The 26,555-nt window shown below is 41.8% G+C and overlaps 1 protein-coding gene across 1 annotated transcript in view; it reads right to left on the bottom strand.

Moving 5' to 3' along the window:
* Positions 1-16,818: 16,818 nt before the first annotated feature.
* The window catches only part of LOC120054145 (terminal nucleotidyltransferase 4B-like), a 54,342-nt gene continuing 44,605 nt past the window's right edge, over positions 16,819-26,555 (bottom strand). Inside the window, exons 9-12 of the mRNA XM_039001565.1 lie at positions 25,447-25,550; positions 25,126-25,295; positions 24,680-24,826; positions 16,819-19,320 (exon numbers count right to left, since the gene is read on the bottom strand). Of these exons, the coding sequence (XP_038857493.1) occupies positions 19,135-19,320; positions 24,680-24,826; positions 25,126-25,295; positions 25,447-25,550 (607 nt within the window). The 3' untranslated portion in view covers positions 16,819-19,134. The remainder of the gene's footprint in view (positions 19,321-24,679; positions 24,827-25,125; positions 25,296-25,446; positions 25,551-26,555) is intronic.

Below are 26,555 nucleotides of genomic sequence, written 5' to 3' on the forward strand. Positions count from 1 at the left end.
GTCCCAAAATGTTATTTTAGGCATGTGTGACACAGCTCACTTGCCAGCCATGGTCCCAGCAATTTTGCGTCCTATGGGCAATATCAATCAGCAAAAATAACTTCACAAATAGGTTAAATTACCCAGTGGTGGAAAAAGCACCCAATTGTCATCCTGAATAAAGTAAAGATAACTTAATAGAAAATTAAAGTTCCCCAGTCCCCCAGCAAAATACTCCTTGAGTAAAAGTCTAAAAGTTAAATACTTAAGTATCAAAAGTAAATTGAATTGCTAAAATATACTTAAGTATCAAAAGTAAAAGTAAAAGTATGAACCATTTCAAATTCCTTATATTATTATTATTTTATTCCTTATATTAAGCAAACGAGATCACACAATTTATTTTGCATTTTTTATTTACTCCTGCTAAGCATTGAAAATGCAACGAGTGCTTTTAGGTGTCAGGGAAAATGGATGGAGTAAAAAGTACATACTTTTCTTTAGGTATGTAGTGGAGTAAAGTAGAACATTAAAGTATTTTTACTTAAGCATTTTACACCACTGAAATTACCAGAGATTCTCACTTGGCCCATTATATTAGGTTTATATTACTGGGCTATATCAGCCAATATGCTAGATGTAGTTTGATGTGCTAATATGCTAGATGTAGATGTAGTTTGAATAGAGCAGGGTTGGAGAGACTTGCCCTTTTCTTTTGAGCTGTTTCTATTTCCTACCTTATAGGAGTGGGAAGATTTTCAGACAGAGAAATATGGGTGATCAATATTTATTTATAGGAAATGTAGTAAACAACTATAGCCTAATCATATTTAGGAAGTACATTTCCTTGGATCTTGCAGGTATGGCTACTGAACTTGAAGAAGCAAGAATGATGACAGCCACACTTGCTGCGTTTTTCTTATAGGATATAGACTACCTTTTAGGAGGAAGGTTTACAGGTAGAGACAAATAAATGGGTAATCAATACTTAATGAAAGAGAAAATGTGCAACGCTCGCTCACCATATTAGCCTAACCTATGCGAGTGATGTGCCTTTTCCTTTTCAATGAAAATGGATTGCACCAACTCACGTTGGTTGAGTGCCCGCCACTTCTTTCCGTTAACAATATTTATTTACAGACACTGTAGTAAACTACAGTCTAATCATATTTAAAGTGGCAATATATAACTTTTTGGGGACTAACCAAACACACATAGAAGTGTGAGTTATAGCTATGTCATTCTCATTGAAAGCAAGTCTAAGAAGCGGTAGATCTGTTCTATGTGCCCTATTTCTATACTTCCCGTTCTTAAGTTTCCTTTTTTCATTTGACAATATTTTTGGTTATGGAGAATATATTTCAGAGCACTTGAGATGGTGCAATGATTCTCTACACTAAACTAGCTTATTTTGTCACATAAACTGAAATTAGGCAAACTATTAGAATTTTAGCAACCAGGAAATGGCAGAGCGATTTCTGCACAGTGCAACTTTAAGTTAACTGCCATGTGAAGCTCTCCCCATGTAGTCAGGCTACTCTATTTCAATGAGACCAAACATACAGTTGAAGTCGGAAATTTACATACACTTAGTTGGAGTCATTAAAACTCATTTTTCAACCACTCCACACATTTCTTGTTAACAAGTCGGTTAGGACATCTACTTTATGCATGACACAAGTACTTTTTCCAACAACTGTTTACAGACAGATTATTTTACTTATAATTCACTGTATCACAATTCCAGTGAGTCAGAAGTTTACATACACTAAATTGACTATGCCTTTAAATAGCTTGGAAAATTCCATAAAAAGATGTAATGGCTTTAGAAGCTTCTGATAGGCTAATTGACATCATTTGAGTTAATTGGAGGTGTACCTGTGGATGTATTTCAAGGCCTACCTTCAAACTCAGTGCCTCTTTGCTTGACATCATGGGAAAATCAAAAGAAATCAGCAAAGACCTCAGAATTTTTACAAACACCAGAAGGTACCACGCTCATCTGTACAAACAATAGTACGCAAGTATGGGACCACGCAGCTGTCATATCGCTCAGGAAGGAGACTCGTTCTGTCTCCTAGAGATGAATGTACTTTGGTGTGAAAAGTGCAAATCAATCCCAGAACAACAGCAAAGGACCCTGTGAAGATACTGGAGGAAACAGGTAATCACTGAAATCACTGAAGTTGGAGACTTACATCTCCCTCTAACTTTATGCGTCAGCTGTCAGAGCAGCTTACCAATCGCACTTGTTCTCAACCTTTAGAGGCAATCAAATGTTTTCTGTAGCTCTCAATGAGACTTCTGCACCTGCTAACAGATAGTTTGGCCCACTCTTCCTGAGCAAACTGCTCCAGCTGTCTCAGGTTTGATGGGTGCCTTCTCCAGACTGCAAGTTTCAGCTCTTTCCATAGATGTTCGATAGGATTCAGATCAGGACTCATAGAAGGCCACTTCAGAATAGTCCAATGTTTTGTTCTTATCCATCCTTTGGTGCTTTTAGCTGTGTGTTTTGGGTCATTATCCTGTTGGAGGACCCATGACCTGCGACTGAGACAAAGCTTTCTGACACTGGGCAGTATGTTTCGCTCCAGAATGCCTTGATAGTCTTGAGATTTCATTGTGTCCTGCACAGATTCAAGGCACCCTGTGCCAGGCGCAGCAAAGCAGCCCCAAAACATAACCCAGCCTCCTCCATGTTTCACTGTAGGTTTGGTGTTCTTCTCTTCGAAAGCTTCATTTTTTCATCTGTGAACATAGAGCTGATGTGACTTGCCAAAACGCTCCAGTTTTGACTCATCTGTCCAAAGGACATTCTCCCAGAAGGATTGTGGCTTGTCAATATGCATTTTAGCAAATTCCAGTCTGGCTTTTTTATGTTCTTTCAAAAGTGGAGTCCTCCTGGGTCTTCTTCCATGGAGCTCACTTTCGCTCAAAAAGCGACAGATGGTGCGATCAGAAACTGACGTACCTTCACCTTGGAGTTCAGCTTGTATCTCTTTGGCAGTTATCCCTGGTTCTTTTTCTACCATTCGCAATTCATTCTGTTCAATCTGGGGTTGATTTTCCTCTTGAGGCCACGCCCAGGGAGGTTGGCTACAGTTCCATGAACGTTAAACTTCTTAATAATATTTGCAACTGTTGTCACAGGAACATCAAGCTGCTTGGAGATGGTATTGTAGCCTTTACCTTTACCATGCTTGTCTATTTTCTTTCTGATCTCCTCAGGCAAATCTATCCTTTGCTCTCTCGGGTCCATGTTCAGCGTGGTGCACACAATGACACCAAACAGCACAGTGACTACTTTTCTCCATTTAAATAGGCTGAATGACTGATTACAAGATTGGAGACGTGTGATACTAATTAAAGAAACAAATTACTTTGAAATATCACTATAATCCAATTATTTATTATTTTTTCTAAGTTTATTTTTTCTAAATTTTAGAATATCTTTGTAGAATAAGCAATAATTAATCTCTTTTCACAGCTTCTTTGCTTTATTCTATGACATACCAACGGCATGCAAGTATACAGGATAAAATAGCTTTTAATTTCATCACTTTTCAGGAAGAATGAAGCATTATTTCAATGAGCTGAAAGGGTACCAACAAATTTGAGCACGTCTGTATGTATACAGTAGCTAAGAAAATAATACTAAGTGTATGTTGTGTAGTAAGCTGTTAGTAGCCCATGTGCCTCACCCTAGTAATTTGGTTTATTTAACCCTCTTAATTCCACCTACTGTTCTGAGTTGGTGGTGCACATGTAGCCTATAACCTGTTTTAGAGAAACGTAATCATCGAATATTGTAAGAGCTTTCATTGTCTGCTTATATGCCTCCTTTATTTATCCTACGGTTCTGACTTGGTATACAGGGAGAACACTGTAAGAACGGCCCATGTTCTGAATTCTGTCGCTGTACATTTCAAAAGTGCTCAACAAATAGTTATACTGAGTACGTCCGTCCTAGCTCGTTCTTTAATGGCTTAATCGAATTTACGGATTGCCTCATCAGCTTGTCGTCCCCTTATGCCAAAGTTTCTCCATCTCAATTGTCATTAGAAACCACATTTGTTTAAGCAAGTCAGCCATATCAGCTATGTTTTTTTTAAAGGCAGGAAATGAGGATGAATGAACTGTTTCACTGCCAGACAAGGCTCCGCTGATAGCCAGGTGTATCAACGGTAAGATGTTGGGACTGCTGTTGGGACAGCTTTATGTAGGCCCTAACAGTTTGTGGGCACCGTTTGTCACTATTATAGTGCAATTAATGTATTATTTAGTGTTGTGGCTTTGCTGGCATGCATCCCACTTATTATTATTTTGTTTTGCCCCACCAAGATTTACATGCTAAAATCGCCACTGTGCCAGGCGCACCGGTTTGTGTGTCAAGAACTACAACGCTTTTCAACAGTTTTCCGTGTGTATCAACCATGGTCGACCACACAAAGGACATCCAGCCAACTTTACACAACTGCGGGAAGCATTAGAGTCAACATGGGCCAGCATCCCTGTGGAACGCTTTCGACACCTTGTAGTCATTTTGATGACAAAAGGGTATGCAACTTAATATTAGGAAGGTGTTCCTAATGTTTTGTACACTCAGTGTATATATAATAAAGGCAATTAAACTTGTTTTCGCTGGAATGGGATTTTTTTGGAGTCCAAGTTAATTTCACATTGCTCTACGAAAGCAACAAAGGCAAAAACATCATGTTATTGGTCTAATTGAGATTAAATTTTAATAATAACTTATTCAATCGTTTTTTTCTCATTGAAACTGATGGAGCAAAACATTTAATCTCATGCAAGCAACCTATAACCTGCAGAAATAAACGACATTAAACTATATCGTTTCATTAAACTATATTTGTTCTTTCCATGATATTGTAAACATTGTTCGTTTAAGCATTACAAAACAATTGATCTCAAACAACATATAACCTAGCCTAATGTTGGCTACAAACACAGTCACTTAATGAAACTATTCGATAAATCTGTTTTTATAATTAATTTGAATTAACCATATAGCCAATATAAAACTTTGCAAAACGTTGCTTTATTGTATAGGCCTATGTAGCTTACCCTATTGTGTGACAGATGTTTAATCTCCTTTCTTTGCCTGACAAAAATGTGTCCTTAGGCCTACATAAACGCGTTTCATGAAATTTCTAGCCTACTACATTGTATTACTGGATACATTAGCATAAACTTTTAATTCTACATAAGTACAGGGTAGCCTGCCACTGACAGTCTGTGCACTGCCACTGACAGGTCTGTGGGTTATTTGAGCAAATTAATAAATTAATATGCATCAGTGCAGCAATGTATTAAATTAGCCAATGATGACATAACACCAGAGCTATACATGTCCCTCTCGCCATTCAAACTCCCTATGCCAGTTCACTGCCAACTCTGTACAGGTACAGGTGCGTCAAAGCGGGGACCGAGAGACTGAAAAACAGCTTCTATCTCAAGGCCATCAGATTGTTAAACAGCCATCACTAACATTGAGTGGCTGCTGCCAACATACTGACTCAACTCTAGCCACTTTAATAATGGAAAAATTGATGTAATAAATGTATCACTAGCCACTTTAAACAATGCCGCTTTATATAATGTTTACATACCCTACATTATTCATCTCATATGTATATACTGTACTCTATACCATCTACTGCATCTTGCCGTTCGGCCATCACTCATTCATATATTTTTATGTACATATTCTTATTCATTCCTTTACACTTGTGTATAAGGTAGTTGTTGTGAAATTGTTAGGTTAGATTACTTGTTAGATATTACTGCATGGTCGGAATTAGTAGCACAAGCATTTCGCTACACTCACATTAACATCTGCTAACCATGTGTATGTGACAAATAAAATTTGATTTGATCTCTGTTTGAATGATGGCCCAAGTCAACTCTGGTAGACTTCGTTACTATACAATACAATATACTTTGTCCATTAGTTATAGTGAACAACAAAATATGTCTTATGCTTCATTCTCAACCCTCCCAAACAGCAGACCTCACACATACAGTTGACATGAGCACAGGTTCAAGCTGTATGCAGCCCTCCTGGATGGAGAGCATGTTGAAGGGTAAAGGGCCTTGCTCAAGGGCCCAACGGTAGGGGAATGTTTTGAGTATGTCAACCCAGCCGCCCTCCAGTTGTCAAAATCAATTCAACCAATTTTTTCTAGCCTGGCCCGGGATTTGAACCGGCCACTTTTGATCCACATGTCCAACACCTGCCACAGGTCCAACTCCAAGCCACTGGGCTGCTTGACTGGTTCCAGAGAAGAATAAAAAGGGAGCAAAAACAAGTTAATGTTCCCAAATAAGCACGAGTTAATCTGACAAAATGAAGACAGAATGCTATGCAGACATATACATATTATGATAAAGAACAACTTACGTTAGGTATTTGTCAGCAGCAGCCGAAAGAGATCCTCTGCCTCTGGGTTACTGTCAGACTCTGCCAAACATACAGTTGAAGTCGGAAGTTTACAGACACTTAGTTTGGAGTCATTAAAACTCATTTTTCAACCACTCCACAAATTTCTTGTTAAGAAACTATAGTTTTGGGAAGTCAGTTAGGACATCTACTTCACGATTGACACAAGTAATTTTTCCAACAGTTGTTTACAGACAGATTATTTCACTTATAGTTCCCTGTATCACAATTCCAGTGGGTCAGAAGTTTACATACACTAAGTTGACTGTGCCTTTAAACAGCTTGGGAAATTCCAGAAAATTACGTCATGGCTTTAGTAGCTTCTGATAGGCTAATTGACATAATTTGAGTCAATTGGAAGGCCACCAATTGGAAGGCCACCAGAAGCTGCTAGATAACCTAAATTGTGATATGCTTAACACCCCGGCCATCCTACAATCTAATCTAGATGCCCTCAATCTCACACAAATTATCAAGGAAGTTCATTGCCAACTCTGTACACTCTTAGTACAAAAATGGTTCTATGGCTTGTTTCATATAAGGAACCCCTAAAAGTGATATACCGTATAACCCTTTTATGTTTTTCCCCCGAAAAGAACCCTAGGGGTTTCTTCTTCACTGAGTCAAAATGGTTCAATATAGAACCATGCATGGTGCCATTTATGAAATATGGCTACAACTATTAAATAGTAATAGTAATATTTCAAGGTCTACCTTCAAACTCAGTGCCACATCATGGAAAATTAAAAAAAAATCAGCCAAGACCTCAGAAAAAAATTGGAGACCTCCACAAGTCTGGTTCATCCTTGGGAGCAATTTCCAAACGCCTGAAGGTACCACGTTCATCTGTACAAACAATAGTACGCAAGTATAAACACCATGGGACCACGCAGCCGTCATACTGCTCAGGAACGAGATACGTTCTGTCTCCCAGAGATGAACGTACTTTGGTGCAAAAAGTGCAAATCAATCCCAGAACAGCAAAGGACCTTGTGAAGATGCTGGAGGAAACAGGTACACAAGTATCTATATCCACAGTAAAACGAGTCCTATATCGACATAACCTGAAATGCCACTCAGCAAGGAAGAAGCCACTGCTCCAAAACCGCCATAAAAAAGCCAGACTATGGTTTGCAACTGCACATGGGACAAAGATCGTACTTTTTGAGAAATGTCCTCTGGTCTGATGAAACAAAAATAGAACTGTTTGGTCATAATGACCATCGTTATGTTTGGAGGAAAAAGGGGGATGCTTGCAAGCCGATGAACATCATCCCAACCGTGAAGCACGGGGGTGGCAGTATCATGTTGTGGGGGTGCTTTGCTGCAGGAGGGACTGGTGCACTTCACAAAATAGATGGCATCATGAGGCAGGAAAATGATGTGGATATTTTAAAGCAACATATCTCAAGACATCAGTCAGGAAGTTAACGCTTGGTTGCAAATGGGTCTTCCAAATGGACAATGACCCCAAGCATACTTCCAGAATTGTGGCAAATGGCTTAAGGACAACAAAGTCAAGGTATTGGAGTGGCCATCACAAAGCCCTGACCTCAATCCTATAGAAAATGTGTGGGCAGAACTGAAAAAGCGTGTGCGAGCAAGGAGGCCTACAAACCTGACTCAGTTACACCAGCTCTGTCAGGAGGAATGGGCCAAAAGTCACCCAACTTATTGTGGGAAGCTTGTGGAAGGCTACCCGAAACGTTTGACCCAAGTTAAACAATTTCAAGGCAATGCTACCAAATACTAATTGAGTGTATGTAAACTTCTGACCTACTGGTTATGTGATGAAAGAAATAAAAGCTGAAATACATCATTCTCTCTACTATTATTCTGACATTTCACATTCTTAAAATAAAGTGGTGATCCTAACTGAACTAAGACAGGGAATTTTTACCAGGATTAAGTGAATTGTGAAAAACTGAGTTTAAATGTATTTGGCTAAGGTGTATGTAAACTTCCAACTTAAACTGGGGATAGCGTGTTAAAAGTCATGTAATGATAAACACACAATTAAATGACCAATACTTATTATACATCATTTATTATAAATAATTTGTACATACAGTGCATTCGGAAGGTATTCAGAGCTCTTGACATTTTTCACATTTTGTTACATTACAGCCTTATTCTAAAATTGATTAAATTGTTTTTCCCCCTCATCAATCCACACAATACCCTATAATGACAAAGCAAAAACAGTTTTTTAGACATTTTTGGTCATTTATCATATTTACATAAGTATTCAGACCCTTTACTCAGTACTTTGTTGAAACACCTTTGGCAGCGATTACAGCATCGAGTCTTCTTGGGTATGACACTACAAGCTTGACACACCTGTATTTGGGGAGTTTATCCCATTCTTCTCTGCAGATCCTCTCAAGCTCTGTCAGGTTGGATGGGGAGCGTTGCTGCATAGATATTTTCAGGTCTCTCCAGAGATGTTTGATCAGGTTCAAGTCCAGGCTCTGGTTCGGCCACTCATGGACATTCAGAGACTTGTCCCGAAGCCACTCCTGCATTGTCTTGGCTGTGTGCTTAGGGTTGTTGTCCTGTTGGAAGGTGAACCTTTGCCCCAGTCTGAGGTCCTGAGCACTCTGGAGCAGGTTTTCATTAAGGATCTCTCTGTACTTTGCTTCATTAATCTTTGCCTCGATCCTGACTAGACTCCCAGTCCCTGCCACTAAAAAACATCCCCACAGCATGATGCTGCCACCACCATGCCTTGCCGTAGGGATGGTGCCAGGTTTCCTTTAGACGTGACGCTTGGCATTCAGGCCAAAGAGTTCAATCTTGGTTTCATCAGACCAGAGAATCTTGTTCCTCATGGTTTGAGAGTCTTTAGGTGATTTTGTCAAACTCCAAGCGAGTTGTCATATGCCTTTTACTGAGGAGTGGCTTCCGTCTGGCCACTCTACCATAAAGACCTGATTGGTGGAGTGCTGCAGAGATGGTTGTCCTTCTGGAAGGTTCTCCCATCTCCACAGAGGAACTCTGGAACTCTGTCAGAGGGACCATTGGTTTCTTGGTCACTTCCCTGACCAAGGCCCTTCTCCTCCGTTTGCTCAGTTTGGCCGGGTGGCCAGCTCTAGGAAGAGTCTTGGTGGTTCCAAACTTCTTCCATTTAAGAATGATGGAGGTCACTGTGTTCTTGGGGACCTTCAATGCTGCAGACATTTTTTTAGTACCCTTCCCCAGATCTGTGCCTCGACACAATCCTGTCTCGGATCTCTACGGACAATTCCTTCGACCTCATGTCTTGGTTTTTCCTCTGACATGCACTGCCAACTGTGGGACCTTATATAGACAGGTTGTGCCTTTCCAAATCATGTCCAATCAATTGAATTGACCACAGGTGTACTCCAATCAAGCAGGATGCACCTGAGCTCAATTTCAAGTCTCATAGCAAAGGGTCTGAATACTTATGTAAATAAGGTGTTTCTGTTTTTATTTTTAATACATTTGCAAAAATGTCTAAACCTGTTTTCTATTTGTCATTACGGGTTTTGTGTGTAGATTGCTGAGGATTTTTAAAATTGTATAAATTTTAGAATAAGGATGTAACTTAATAAAATTTGAAAAATGTCAAGGGGTCTGATTACTTCTGAAGGCACTGTACCTCCTCTCAGTCAGCAAACGTCTTGAAAATGGCTATGAAACATAGGCTAGTTCCCTTAGTGCACTCCACACTGAAATACTGAAATAAAATAAACCAGGGGCGCAACTTTGGCTTTAGAAGTGGCGGGGACATAACTAGGCCGGAGGCTCCTCCCATTTTTTGGGACATCTAAAGCTAATTTCCTGCATTTCTACACAATTTAATATGACCCATGGCCCTTCTAGCCATCTCGATTTAGAACAAAAAGTAAGCAAAAATGCCCACAGTCATCAAGCTAGGTAAGAGATCCTTATTAAATATGATTAAGTGATTGATAAGACTGAACTAAATCAATGATACAATAATCAATAGGGAAAGGAAAAGGGGGGATCCCTAGTCAGGTGTACAACTGAATGCATTCAACTGAAATGTGTCTTCCATTTAACCCAACCCCTCTGAATCAGTATTGTAACTGTTTTAACAGCCTAACAAATGAACAACTTACAAATAAAGTACAAATAAATAAAGTACAAATAAAGTATTAAGACAGCCTAGTCAATACCTCAACTCTCCCCAAAACAAATTCCTTCCCATCTTATTTTTTTCTATCTCAAGGGAAACACACATACACCCACACAATAATACACAGAAACAGTAGACCCTCCATGTAATTCATATCACATGCGTAATAGTACTGTAGAGCTCTTTTTACTTGCACACAACATAGCTGGGTCACCCCGTCCTGCCCTTAGGGGTCAACGGCCCTGCAGCGCCCCAACCCAACACATCCTACTCAGCTTTAGGATCTTAGTGAAATATTCATTATTGGTTTCAGGTATGTTTGGCCAAGACCAGAGTGACAACCAACAGTACGGCAGATCCCCAGGGCCAGGACTGAGCAGCCCAGCAGCTAGCATGTTTTAAATACAGACTCCTTTTGTTGTACAGTATTCCCAATAAGGCCTCCAGATCTTGTGAACGTTGCACAGTATGCCCTAAATCTTGTAATAAGTCATATCTAGTGATACATAACTTGATGTTTATTCCATCCATTTTGGGAGGATAACCAACCTTCCAATTAATGGCAATGCATTTCTTAGCCCCTATAAATGCTTGGTTACACAGTTTCTGCCAAGTCTCCAGTATCAACATTTCCAAGCAAACAAAAACAGGGAGAAGGTAGAGTCTGTAGACATGCTGTGATAAAATGACATACTCTTTGCCAGAATTCAGCCAGCCTTCACAAGACCATAACATAAGCAAATACAGTGCATTCGGAAAGTATTCAGACCCTTGACTTTTTCTACATTTTGTTACGTTACCGCCTTAATCTAAAATGGATGAAATATTTATTTTTTCACTTCAATCTACACACAATACCCCATAATGAAAGAGTGAAAACAGATTTTTTGAATTGTAAAAACGGAATTACCTTATTCACATAAGTATTCAGACCCTTTGCTATGAGACTCGAAAATGAGCTCAAATCCATCCTGTTTCAATTGATCGTCCTTGAGATGTTTAAGTCCACCTGTGGTATATTCAATTGATTGGACATGATTTGGAAAGGCATACACCTGACTACTTACTGTACATAAGGTCTCAAAGTTGACAGTGCATGTCTGAGCAAAAACCAAGCCATGAGGTCGAAGGAATTGTCCGTAGAGCTCCGACAGAGGATTGTGTCCAGGCACAGATCTGGTGAAGGGTACCAACACATTTCTGCAGCATTGAAGGTCCCCAACAACACAGTGGCCTCCATCATTCTTAAATGGAAGAAGTTTGGAACCACCAAGACTCTTCCTAGAGCTGGCCGCCCGGCCAAACGGAGCAATCGATGGAGAAGGGCCTTGGTCAGGGAGGTGACCAAGAACCCGATGGTCACTCTGACAGAGCTCCAGAGATCAAATCAAAATGTATTTGTCACATGCCCCGAATACAACAGGTAGACCTTACAGTGAAATGCTTACTTACAAGCCCTTAACCAACAATGCAGTTAAGAAAAAAAGTGTTTAAGTATTTACTAAAATAAACTGAAGTAAAAAAATATATATAAAAAATAACAGTAGCGAGGCTATATACAGGGGGTACCGGTACAGAGTCAATGTGCAGGGGAACAGGTTAGTCTAGGTAATTGAGGTAATATGTACATGTAGGTAGAGGTAAAGTGACTATGCATAGATAATAAACAGAGAGAAGCAGTAGTTTAAAAATGGGGGTGGGACGACGACTACAATGCAAATAATCTGGGTAGCCATTTGATTAGGTGTTCAGGAGTCTTATAGCTTGGGGGTAGAAGATGTTAAGAAGCCTTTTGGACCTAGACTTGGCGCTCCGGTACAGAGAGCAGAGAGAACAGAGAGAACAGTCTATAACTAGGGTGGCTGGAGTCTATGGCAATTTTTTGGGCCATCCTCTGACACCGCCTGGTATAGAGGTCCTGGATGGCAGGAAGCTTGGCCCCAGTGATGTACTGGGCCGTACGCACTACCCTCTGTAGTGCCTTGCGGTCGGAGGCCGAGCAGTTACCATACCAGGCGGTGATGCAGCCAGTCAGGATGCTCTCGATGGTGCAGCTGTAGAACTTTTTGAGGCTCTTAGGATGCATGACAAATTATTTTAGTCTCCTGAGGGGGAATAGGCATTGTCGTGCCCTCTTCACAACTATTCTGGTGTGTTTGGACCATGATAGTTTGTTAGTGATGTGGACACCAAGGAACTTGAAGCTCTCAACCTGCTCCACTACAGCCATGGCAATGAGAATGGGGGCGTGCTCGGTCCTCCTTTTCCTATAGTCTACAATCATCTCCTTTGTCTTGATCACATTGAGGGAGAGGTTGTTATCCTGGCACCACACTGCCAGCTCTCTGACCTTCTCCCTATAGGCTGTCTCATAGTTGTCGGTGATCAGGCCTACCACTGTTGTATAGTCGGCAAATTTAATGATGGTGTTGGAGTAATGCTTGGCCATGCAGTCATGGGTGAACAGGGAGTACAGGAGCGGACTGAGCATGCACCACTGAGAGGCACCCGTGTTGAGGATCAGCGTGGCAGATGTGTTGTTACCACCTGGGGGCGGCCCACCAGGAAGTCCAGGATCCAATTGCAGAGGGAGGTGTTTAGTCCCAGGATCCTTAGCTTAGTGAGGGCACTCTGGTGTTGAACGTTGAGCTGTAGTCAATGAATAGCATTCCCATGTAGGTGTTCCTTTTTTTCCCAGGAGGGAAAGGGCAGTGCGAAGTGCAATAGAGATTGCGTCATCTGTGGATCAGTTGGGGCGGTATGCAAATTGGAGTGGGTCTAGAGTTTTTGGGATAATAGTGTTGATGTGAGCCATGACCAGCCTTTCAAAGCACTTCATGGCTACAGATGTGAGTGTTACGGGTCGGTAGTCATTTCGGCAGGTTACCTTGGTGTTCTTCGGCACAGGGACTACGGTGGTCTGCTTGAAAGATGTTGGTATTGCAGACTCGGTCAGGGACAAGTTGAAAATGTTAGTGAAAACACTTGCCAGTTGGTCAGTGCATGCTCGTAGTATACGTCCTGGTAATCCGTATGGATTTTTCAGCAGCAGGGACTGGGTGACTAGTCAGGATTGAGGGAAAGATGAATGGAGCAAAGTGCAGAGAGATCCTTGATGAAAACCTGCTCCAGAGCGCTCAGGACCTCAGACTGGGGCGAAGGTTCACCTTCCAACAGGACAACGACCCTAAGCACACAACCAAGACAATGCAGCAGTGGCTTCGGGACAAGTCTGTGAATGTCCTTGAGTGGCCCAGCCAGAGCCCGGACTTGAACCCGATTGAGCATCTCTGAAGATACTTGAAAATAGCTGAACAGCGACACTGTTTATACGGTGTTAGTGGGAAAAATAGGGAATTAGCTAGGGAAACTGACAGATAACGTTACATTGCAATACTGACTAATAAAACTCACATTGTACTGAAAAAACATCAGAATATAGGTCTTCAATCATTTGGCTGCTGGTTTCATAATTTGATTCAGGTCTAGTGTGTGTGGTGGCATATTTCTACTTTACCAAATGAGGAGAGTTACAAGCTTCACACACCAGTCAGTTATACTTAAACTACATCTTTAATAATAAGAGCTTTGCAATAGCCTTTGACTTTCAATGATGCGCTATCTCTAATGAACCATTGAAAGTGTTAACAGAAAAGTACAAAGATCTCTTATAACCAAGATACACCCCTCTCAACTTACATGACGAACCACAGATCTTAGGAACTGTTCACAAAGAAAGACTTTTACTTGAGAGAGAGGAGTATCCCATAGCGAGATAGCATTCGCTATAAATTATCGTTCAGTTTGGTCCCTAAAACGAGGTTCTAATCTCGTTCCTGGTACTTCATAGCACAAAAACATTACCTCATGTTATCTGGAATGCTCTTTAGATTTTATCACCCAAAGACATCGTAAATCTCCTCTGTCAGTGCTATCTCATAGAGGCCCATCAGTGGAACACACACACAATAGTTAACAGAATACTCTATTCTGTCGAATAAAACAACCATTATAATGCAATACAAGCATTATAACATAATCTTTCAATTTTCCACGACATGTGACTGAGGCAAAAACAATAGCTAAAGTTAGTGAGCTAGCAAGCTAACGTTAGCCAACTTTTGGCTAGCTCTAGCTAAGTGGTACATCAAATTTACTTCTGTTGAAAACCGGACAAAAAAGGCTACAAAACATTTCCATACACACAACAGCTGTTAGAAACTGCTACCCGACAGATAGGTAGATGCTAGCTAGAGCTGAACTGGCTGTAGTAGCTATTAGCTACCTGCTTGTAGTTCATTCACTTCAGTCCAGAGGGGGTGAAACATTAGCTAATGTTACATGTCACATGTACACTACTAGCTCAGCACTGGGAATACTTTTTTTCTTTTTTGTCAAACAGTAGTTATCTTGCCAGCTAGATCAGTCAACCAAAGAGTAGCCAGTTTCTGCTCTGCTTGCTTTTAAAACTCTGAGAAAAGGTGCAACAGACAGCAGCTACCTCTGTTCATCTCTCCTGTGCTGGTCCTACACTGAAGCTTTGCCTTCACACCGCCTGTCTGCACGCTCTGCTCTGTTGTGTCTGTGTGGTCCTAAATCCAGCCAGCTGAAACCGGAAAACAGCCTACCCGACCTCTCGGAGTCGTCCACTTAGTCCTAAATCACAACATTGCCGAGTTTATCACAGTGCAATGATAAAACTGGGGGACCAAAAGGAATGTTGGGGGGGGGTCATGTCCCCCCGGTCCCCAGTGAAAGTTGCGCCCTGAAATAAAGACTTGGCTAATTGCCAATGTCTGGCTGGGTCTGTAATTCTATTTAGTGTATCCCTTAATACAAAAATTAGCTAGCTGGCCAGCTTCTAAAGTGGCAAATTAAAGTAGCCTTTTCTGTTTAGCTAGCTAAGTTAGCAGCTAGCTTACAAATGTGCTAAAATTCTAATAACATTGAAACTTTATTTATCTAGCCTATAGTTTATCATATGACTTTGGCTACATATATTTTAAATTAAATAACCAACTTTGCTTACCTTGATACTTTAAAAAAATTAAGTGCTTACTTGGAAGTTGGTTCGATCCCTGTCCTATTGTGTTGTCATGCCGGAATGAATTGGCAATTGTTTTTTAAATTGCAATGGCAGTTACATTTTGAATTGAACAAAAGGTTTTATATATACACTGAACAAAAATATAAACGCAACATGCAACAATTTCAAGGATTTTACTGGCCCCTGGATTTCACATGCCTGGGAATACAGATATGCATCTGTTGGTCACAGATACCTTGAAAAAAATGGGCCTCACAATGGGCCTCAGGATCTCGTCACATTATTTCTCTGTGCATTCAAATTGCTATGGATAAAATGCAATTGTGTTCGGTGTCTGTAGCTTATGCCTGCCCATACCATAACCCCACCACTACCATGGGGCAGTCTTTCCACAACTTTGACATCAGCAAACCGCTCGCCCACATGTGGTCTGCTGTTGTGAGGCCAGTTGAACGTACTGCCAAATTCTTTAAAACGACGTTGACGGCAGCTTATGGTAGAGAAATTAACATGACATTTTCTGGCAACAGCTCTGGTGGACATTCCTGCAGTCAGCATGCCAATTGCACGCTCCTTCAAGACTTGAGACATCTGTGGCATTGTGTTGTGACAAAACTGCACATTTTAGAGTGACCTTTTAGTGCCCCCAGCACAAGGTGCACCTGTGTAATGATCATGCTGTTTAATCAGTTTCTTGATATGCCACACCTGTCAGGTGGATGGATTATCTTGACAAAGGAGAAATGCTAACTAACAGGATGTAAATTTAAGGTAAATAATTTGGTGCTTATGGAACATTTCTAGGATTTTTTATTTCAGGTCATGAAACATGGGATCAACACTTTACATGTTGCGGTTATATTTTTCAGTATAAATACAATCTAATTGTATGAGTAGACCCTCACGCAGTTGAATTTTACAGTATTATAATAGCCTGCACAGATGAACAATATAGCTCAATGTTATTTAAGATGCAGGTGTCACGCAGACGTTAGTCAGTTGTTGGTATCACGACATGTCAGTCAGACGTTCAGTGGTAGGCATTCAATGGTATCTCATTCGGCTCTTCTCACTCGCGATACTGTTCTTTGGTGCACAATTTATATTATACATTTTATGTCAATGGGACAGTTGTGGAAAAACTTCAACTGGGGAGAACGTTTTCAAAAGAGTGCTAAATGGGACATGTAAATGCAGACAGACCAGTAGTTCTTTCAAAAGTTTATTTTAATAATGAGAGACTTACATTTTCCCACTTGCCACTTTTACCCTCAGGGTCTTGACATTTATATCTATTCATCTTCCACAAAAATATAATTAGCTAAATAATATCAGTAATCATATGAAAATACAACTTCAATGCAGGGATTGTACATTTGCTGTAGACAATGCTAAGACAAAATAAAGAAATTACCATTCAACAAAACAGCTTTACTGTTCACAGCAATAAAACCTTTTTCCACTTCAAATTCATTCATGGTTGGAAAGTGGAGAGAAATGTTGACTGGTATTGAATTGACAATGGCATACTGAATGTAAATAATAATTCTGTTGACTTTTAGGATGTTTGATGGTGGCGTGTCTGCTTGAAAAACCAATTCAGTGTTGAAATTATTGAGCAGTGAGCACATGAACAAATTTGCAGTGAAAGACAAACAGGAAAAAAAAAAACATTCCTTAGTCATGAATTTTGTTATATTCTAATCACATATAATAAAGAACAGGCAATGGGAAATATGCATTTCTTTTACAATATATTATCACTTGTAAAACAATGAGCTATCTTGAAGGTTGGAACAAATGTCTGGACTGCACACAAAATGTTTTGTGAGGACCAATTTTGGGAACAAAAGAAAATGCTAGGACTAACAGTGGCCCAACCCTTAATGACATTTTGATGCTGGAATTTATTGGGATGACTCATGTACTGGAGGCCACTGCAGGCTAGTCACTAGCTGGCACAGCCACAGTCAACATCTGATTTTAACCCTAACCCCAACCACACTGCTAACCTCATCAGAAATTGCTCTGCCTCCAAGCTCTGCCTCCAGGTCAACCTGCCATTTTGATAACGTCAAAAGTAGTGCTCTTGTTGAAACTTTACATAACTTTAAAATGAATGCAGTGTAATTTGTATAATGTTCTCAATTAACAGTAGCACAATTTATTTGCACTGTCAAAGTTAGGCCTATATTCTTTTGGCGGATCTGAAAGGATTAGATGGGTGAAAGCAACTTGGAAGAAGCTGCACTCACCCTCTTTAAAGGCTTGGCGGAACTATCACCGTATTGTTAACATCCAGTCCACTCCTTTTATATAAAAGCCAGACAGGAAGAAGTAAGAGCTAGAGAAAAGGGCTAGAGACAGAAATTGAACAAAGCCAATGACTTTCAATCAGTGGTCTGAAAGCACTGGATGAGTAAAAGCAAAGTGTTAGACACTATTTCCAAAACCTATCATCTGGGGTGTAAGACTTTTAGAACACAGGCATCTGAGATATTCGGCACAAAATGTGCTTCTGAACCATCTCTTACACACGCACACAGGCTATTCCTAAGCTTTCCATCCATAGGGCGTAACATTTATAGATTCATATAAATATACTAAAAAAATAAATACATAAACAAATACAAATCATTTTGTAATAGGCAAAATAGTGGAGTATTGATGTTTTCATGTACAGGAAGTTTGCAAATTGCAGATATTGTGGCATTTTGTATTCTACCTGTAGGTACATTAGACTGTAAGCAATTACGTTGATTAAACAGTATTGTGAAATAGCCATTGAACAGATCATTACAAAAATCATCCCCTTTATGCACGGAAACTGGTCCATTTGGGATGATCCCTTGGCCTGATCCTTTCGTGATCTTGTGCTCTCATACATGGTACTGTAGTAATCTATTTTGCTGATGGTTGGAGTTGGCACTTAGAACCCACACTTGCCCCAGTCCAGGAGAGATGGCAAATCGATATTCATTTTAATTCAGCTGGTGATAAATATACAATCCCTATCCATTGTAATGTTTTTTTTGTCTCCCTCTAACCTCCATTTCGCCTTTTTAAATAACATGTTGCTCTACTTTTTCCATTGCAAATGTAGATGAGTTGTTGAAATACGTACATTTTCAACAACTCGTGTTGTCAGTGCAAGCATTTTGCCCAATATAGCAATAATATCCATAGTTTTATACCATACATTTTCCCTTGTCATTTATGCTGTAAAGTTTAATTGCCAGTAAGTTATAGACCCAACCAATGCACCAGGGTGTATTGCCACTGATAAAGTACAGGAACAACTGATCAGGCACGACGACCTTCCTCCAATGGGCAGTGTGTTCATAATAGAGAAAGACTATGCCCTCAAGACGAGGATAGCGTCAATCTGCCCATTCAACTAACAGAAAAAGGAGAAATCTCCTTCCAACTTGGCTTTAAACATATCACTACCAAAAGCCCTGGTAAGAGTAACTCGATCGCCTCCGTTTCGGCGGCAGAGAGTGGAGTTCTGTGACATGGCGCATCCTATCTACAGAGGTCCTCCACTGCAGGCGCAGGTTTGCGTTGGTGCTGAGGCTGTGGTTTCCTCCTCCTGCCAGGACAGCTCCGCCTGCTGCCTTGGTGGTTCCTGCCTGACGACTGTCCTGTTTCTGCGCTTGGCTGTGTGTTGGCATGGCTGTTCTGACGAGTCGTCAAACTTTCTCTGTCCACCTGTTGCCAGGAAAAAACATAAGACAAGATGAACTGTATTGTCCCCTGATGGGAAATTTGTCTTGGAATAACATTTAGTGTGACATACATGGATGTGTGGTAAGTTAACACTAAAGCTTGTATGATATAGGGTCGTTCCACCAATTTGGTGCCTTTTGAGACGTTTAACTTAGTAAAAAAAAAAACGGGATATCACCACATTTTAACATTGTCATAAAGAGCACATGTTAAACTTTCAAAAAAACTCATATTCCCATTTGATGAGGTTAAATAAAAAATAATACTATAATAAGTGCCTATTAAATGGCAAATAAAGTAACAGGTTGACGATTTCATCTTAAATCAGCCATAAATCCACTTGTGAAAAGACGCAATTGAATGCAAGCTTAATGTTTAACTGTTAAAACATTATAGCCAGTCTATCTATGGGTAACGGGGTTGACACTCAATTTTCCACCACAAAACATGAGTAGAAAAAAGAGTAGAACCAGCTCACCTGCTTTTACACTATAATTTGACTAGATGTTCAATGTTGCTTTTGAAAAAAATACCATATTAAAATGAAAGTTCAGTTCACATAACAGGGTTGACCTTAAAATGAGGGACAGACGTAAATAAATCACTAATGTCATGAAATAAATAACATTCATAAATGACTTTGTCAAAGCAAAACTATGGCTTTGCAATGATGTTAAAAACAATGTTATGACTATAACTACTGCTCCCTAAAGTAGGGAAATTACATACAACATACTATGGGGAGTTGCACTCTCACTACTTCTGTTGAAGTATCTACAATAACACCTGTTCAGGCCAGTGAAGTCCGCGCCTCGCTGGAAGTCCCCGCCTTCCACAGGTGATAAGCTTGAGGCTCGGATTCATTCCTTCAATTTAATACCGCTCTTCATCGAGCCCAGGAACGGGCGGTGCGGGGCCAAACAGATGTACCTCATTCCCTCCTTCAGGGAAAAGTAGTTATAGTCTTAACGTTACTTTACCTTTCAGTCATTCAATGTCGGTACCACATATTATGGGGAAATATAATCACTCCCCATACGGACGCCAACAGATACTAAATAAAAACGCCCCATGGCAGACCACCCAGACCTGACCCTGCCAGATGTGGAAGTCTTGGTATTGCGTTGCCTAGTGACTTTCCCCTGACCCAGCCGTAAGCATGCTGTGGGCTACACTGGGAGCAGTGACATCCCAGTGATAAAACCTGAAAGTGTGTGGTGATGCCCAACTCCCCGCATCACAAATATCTCCTACAGTCAACACTTTAAACAATGCCCAAGACGCTGACAGACCCCTGGTGGAGTGGACGCGTACACTGCTAGGTAACCATTGCCTCTTGCTGCTAAACTCAGCAAAGAAATAAACATCCTCTCATTGTCAACTGCGTTTATGACTAACAGAAATTGAATAATGTGTCCCTGAACAAATGCGGAGGGTCAAAATCAAAAGTAACAGTCGGTGTGGCCACCAGCTGCATTAAGTACTGCAGCGCATCTCCTCCTCATAGACTGCACCAGATTTGCAATTCTTGCTGTGAGATGTTACCCCACTCTTCCACCAAGGCACCTGCAAGTTCCCAGACATTTCTGGGGGGAATGGTCCTAGCCCTCACCCTCCGATCCAACAGGTCCCAGATGTGCTCAATGGGATTGAGTTCCGGGCTCTTCGCTGGCCATGGCAGAACAAGGACATCCCTGTCTTGCAGGAAATCACGCACAGAACGAGCAGTATAGCTGGTGGCATTGTCATGCTGGAGGGTCATGTCAGGATGAGCCTGCAGGAAGGGTACCACATGAGGGAGGAGGATGTCTTCCCTGTAACGCATAGCGTTGAGATGGCCTGCAATGACAACAAGCTCAGTCCGATGATGAGGTGACACACCGCCCCAGACCATGACGGACCCTCCACCTCCAAATCGAGTACAGGCCTCGGTGTAATGCTCATTCCTTCGACGATAAACTCAAATCTGACCATCATCCCTGGTGAGACAAACCTGCGACTCGTCAGTGAAGAGCACTTTTTGCCAGCCCTGTCTGGTCCAGCGACGGTGGGTTTGTGCCCATAGGCGACGTTGTTGCCGGTGATATCTGGTGAGGACCTGCCTTACAACAGGCTTATAAGCCCTCAGTCCAGCCTTTCTCAGTCTATTGCGGACAGTCTGAGCACTGATGGAGGGATTGTGCATCCCTTGTATAACTCGGGCATATGTTGTTGCCATTCTGTACCTGTCCTGCAGGTGTGATGTTCGGATGTACCGATCCTGTGCAGGTGTGGTTACATGTGGTCTGCCACTGCGAGGATGATCAGCTGTCTGTCCTGTCTCCCTGTAGCGCTGTCTTAGTCGTCTCACAGTATGGACATTGCAATGTATTGCCCTGGCAACATATGCAGTCCTCATGCTCCTTGCAGCATGCCTAAGGCACGTTCACGCAGATGAGCAGAGTTGCCTTCGTAGGACGCGTCTGATGTGATCACCTTGCGGAATACAACTCAGCCCATGAGAGCTCCCTGACAATAGCAGAGGATTCCACCACTGGGCCATGGCCCATATGCCTGACAGGGACACCAGAAGTGAGCGGCTTAGGCTGCAAGATGCGTCAGGTGAGTGGCTAGCACAATCTATGTGCCCAGGTTTGCCTAAAGCCCAGCTCTTATGGGCATAGAGGACTCTGGCAATGACTGACGTAGTATCCTGTTTGCCCTAGCAAAATGTGGGAGCACTGTCGTCATAGCAATGTTTTTGTGGTGCAGCTGCACAGGGGCTACTTCCTCATCGGAGGAGCATGCAAGCCCCGCTCTGTCTACCCCTCCCAACTTCAGGAATATAAAATAGGGATGGGGTTGCCATAGCACTGGGGGAATGCTAGTAAGCTTAATTCACTGGAAGTTATGCATGATTGCCAAAGTTAGTCAGGAGGCTCTTTAGTCTAAGCTAGAATAGCTAGCCTCTGATCGCAGCACAGTAAATTTAGAATAACTAAATCGACATAGCGTTACTTATACTAAACAAGAGAGTTACCCAAGCAACTCCACCAGGGGGAGGCAGGAATAGCTAGCACCGTGGCAAGTTAGCTAACCAGGCTAGCACGCTATGCAGCATGTGTTAGCTAGCCTGGTCTCGTAAGTCTATGTTGGACCGGATCACAGAGGTGGGACTTGAACCCTTCTGGGAAGAGAGGCAAGCGCTGCTTAACCAAGGCAGACACAGGCAGTGGAGGGGATACCCACAGAACCTGGTCGCCCTCTCTCTTCGAGTATCCTCCCGTAACCGGTGACAAATAGCACAGAAGCCAGGAGACATTTGACCCGACATCAGACTCCGCAACACCGACTCATCCGAGGTACGGGCATCCGGGAGAGAAAGTCACTATCGGAAACACGAAGGCCCCTAAAGAATGCTACACGATTGTCAACAGAACCTGGACCGCGGACTAGTAGGGGAACAGTGCCAGACATCCCCTAGTCTCACACAAACTGATTTCAACGAGGGCAGCCTGATCATGCACCGAGCCGAGACATACAAGACAACAAACGTGAGTATCTTTCTATTCATTGGGGCATGTTCGTGAACCCAAACCCACCTTGTTTGCCTTCGTCGTTTCAGTGGCATTAGCCATCTTACTTACTGCTAAAACCAGGCCAAGCAATTAGAAGAATAACTAATTGTTTGTGATTAGGAAACGTATGAGAACCATACAAACTTCAGCCCACAACATCCAGTGGGAGCTCATGCTCTAACACCAAGGGACAGTTCAGTTGGCGCAACGAAAGACAGTCTCGAGTTCCAATCGTTTGTTTTAGTAGCTTGAATTGTTCCTGTTAACAGAGGTGAAGAGCGGCATAATTGAAGGAATGAATCCAAGCCTCACGCTTATCACCTGTGGAAGGTTGGCTTCCAGCGAGGCGCAGATTTCATTGTAGATCCTTCAACCGAAGTCACGAGAGTGCGACTCCCCATAGTATGTTGTACCGAAGTTGACTGGCAAAGAAAACTTGGAGAAATGTCGGGGCTAAGTGGGTCTTCCTAGAAGTCACAGATGGTGTTGAATTTTGGCCCTTTAGCAAGTCTTATTTATTTAATTTTCCACGTGGCCTATATTAAAAGGGCCCTTCACTGAATATAACAGGCCATAAAAAAATGCAATATTGGTGCAGAATTAAGATATTAAAGCGACGCAAAAGGCCCTTATTTCGGGGAACGACCCTATAGTTCAGTGGTCACCAACCTCTTCTGAGTCAAGATCACTTTGAGTCCAAAAGAAAGCTGAGATCTACCGCTCCGATCACATGACTTAAAAAACACTAGCCTATGCAACATTAACTTATAAAAAACAGTTCTGTAGTAATGAAGTTTGTGCAGTAGGCTATAGGCCCAATACATTATGACTGCATATTGGCTATTCTTATCTTTGCCCTGTCAATGTTGTTCTTCCCAGACCATTTTGAAATCATTATTAAAAAGGAATGTGAGGCAGAGCTAAGTGAGCATAATAATTAGCTTTTATTTTATTTTACTGGTGTGATGGCCTGCATCTGATGGTCAGTCTGAGGGGAGGGAGAGAGGAGAACAACGGTGAGGCTGCCTCTCACCCGACTCACCGTACCTCTGCTCTCACTGAGAAAAAGTCTTCCAGCTGATGGCGAAACTCAAGACGCACTGCATTATTCCGGCCTCGTGCACCAGTTCAAGTTGCTGCTCTTATGAACAGAGAAAGTGAAATATTCCTTGATACTAAAAAAGACAAGCCTCTGCCTCTAATAATAACAACGCAAGCTTATCGAAACACTTTGCTATACTCACTCAGTAGTGGTTGTAGCATGACTGAAAGTACGGAGAACACACATTTCATGGCTTATAAAAGTGTTGAACAAGATGACCGTGCTGAATAACAACTTAAACATGAACTTCATTTTTAAAAAACAGCAGCTCTTTGCTCTATTCATTGAATCTCTCTAGTCTCAAGTTTTGAAATCTCAGTCTCAATTTGCTGTGCACTAGAGGCTTCTTTTTTACAACAAATGGCTTGAGGAAACTGCAGACACAGTGATCTGAGCTATCGGATTGGACACGGTAGGCCTGCAGGGTAAGCGGAGTTCTACCGTCAGACACATGAAATGATTCAAAATGGGAACACTTTCCCTTCCTGGCACTAGGGCTGCTGAATCAAGTGCACATACCGCCAACAGCGCTAAACAAAAATATAAAAAAATAGGAATGCAAGGTTTTATCGTTGTTTTTTTACAGAAATGTTTGGTGATTGACTACGGATGCCTTGAAGATCGACCAGTCGATCGCGACCGACCGACAGGTTGGTGACCAATGCTATAGTTAGTCACCTACCTTGCTCTTGTTCGAGTGGCTCACGTGGCTTCCGGAAGAGGAACTTGTAGCCCTGTGATTGGTCAATCCTAGGGGGGCAGCGCTGTGTGCGGATAAGCCCCGCCTGCCACGCGACAACACCGTTTTACAGGGGCTTCCGTCCGAATCCTGGAGGGTTCAGAGCATCCAATCAAACATGGGCAAAATACAGTTTAACGACAGGTATCTGAAACTTCTAACACATGAAAGGGTAGATTGCCTAAGGGACCTTTCTGATAGACTAACTACTAGTTAGAAAAATATTTTAGAGCTATCTTTAGAGGTTTTACATCATAGTTGCTAAGGAAAGGTCAGCACTGGGGCTGTAGGTATTAAGCGTCTCAGAGAATCACTTGACACATACAGCCCCTGGTCTTTAAGGTGCAAAATGTGTGGAGAGAACACGATCGGTTTCACAAGGCACCCACAGCATCGCTGGAGCTAGCTGATGAAGACTGCGGCGAGGAGGATGATGAAGAGAAGGATGGAGAGGAAGGAGGAGGAGAGGAGGAGCTTGGTGATTCCGCTCCTTCCTCAGAGAGATTGTTGTTGCATTCGTACGTCTGCTGAGGCTCCACCAGCAACGTGACATCATTTCCTGTGACATAGGGGAAACGGTAAGAAATGTGGGGCTAGACAAGTTTACACTGTTTTGATATAGTGCTGTACTTGGACTGGATAACTGTGAAAATCTATTAAAATACAATTGTATAAAATAAAATGGGCTCTACAACGTCTCATCTCCTTACCGTTTAAGGTCAGGGAGTTCAGTGATAGATCAGCCCACTTCATGGTGATCCAGTCCCTGTATTCTGCCACTTCCTGAGTCACCCGGATTATTCTGCCCAGTATACTGCAGGACACACAACAAACAATGTTACCACAGGTTGGAAAGGGGACACACGTACATGGGCAATCTTTTTTCCCCACTTAATATTGTAACAAAAAATATATACAGTACCAGTCAAAAGTTTGGACACACCAACTCATTCAAAGGTTTTTCATTATTTTCTACATTGTAGAATAATAGTGAAGACCTCAAAACTATGAAATAACACATTATCATGTATCATGTAGTAACCAAAAAAGTGTTAAACAAATCAAAATATATTTTAGATTCTTCAAAGTAGCCACCCTTTGCCTTGATGACAACTTTGCACACTCTGGGAATTCTCTCAACCAGCTTCTCTCAACCAGCTTTTCCAACAGTTTTTAAGGAGTTCCCACATATGCTGAGCACTTGGCTGCTTTTCATTCACTCTGCAGTTCAACTCATCCCAAACCATCTCAATTGGGTTGAAGTAGGGTGATTGTAGAGGCCAGGTCATCTGATGCAGCACACCATCACTCTCCTTCTTGGTCAAATAGCCCTTACAGAGCCTGGATGTGTATTTTGTGTCATTGTCCTGTTGAAAAACAAATGATAGTCCCACTAAGCGCAAACCAGATGTGATGGCATATCGCTGCAGAATGCTGTGGTAGCCATGCTGGTTAAGTGTGCCTTGAATTCTAAATAAATCACTGACAGTGTCACCAGCAAAGCACCTCCACACCTCCTCCTCCATGTTTCACGGTGGGAAGCACACATGCGGAGATAATCCGCCTCACGAAGACACGACGGTTGGAACCAAAAATACCAAATTTGGACTCATCAGACCAAAGGACAGATTTCCACCGGTCTAATGTCCATTGCTCGTGTTTCTTGGCCAAAGCAAGTCTCTTCTTATTATTGGTGTCCTTTAGTAGTGGTTTCTTTGCAGAAATTTGACCATGAAGGCCTGATTCACGCAGTCTCCTCTGAACAGTTGATGTTGAGATATGTCTGCTACTTCAACGCTGTGAAGTATTTATTTGGGCT

This window comes from Salvelinus namaycush, chromosome 9 (assembly GCF_016432855.1).
Source record: "Salvelinus namaycush isolate Seneca chromosome 9, SaNama_1.0, whole genome shotgun sequence".
Taxonomy (NCBI): domain Eukaryota; kingdom Metazoa; phylum Chordata; class Actinopteri; order Salmoniformes; family Salmonidae; genus Salvelinus; species Salvelinus namaycush.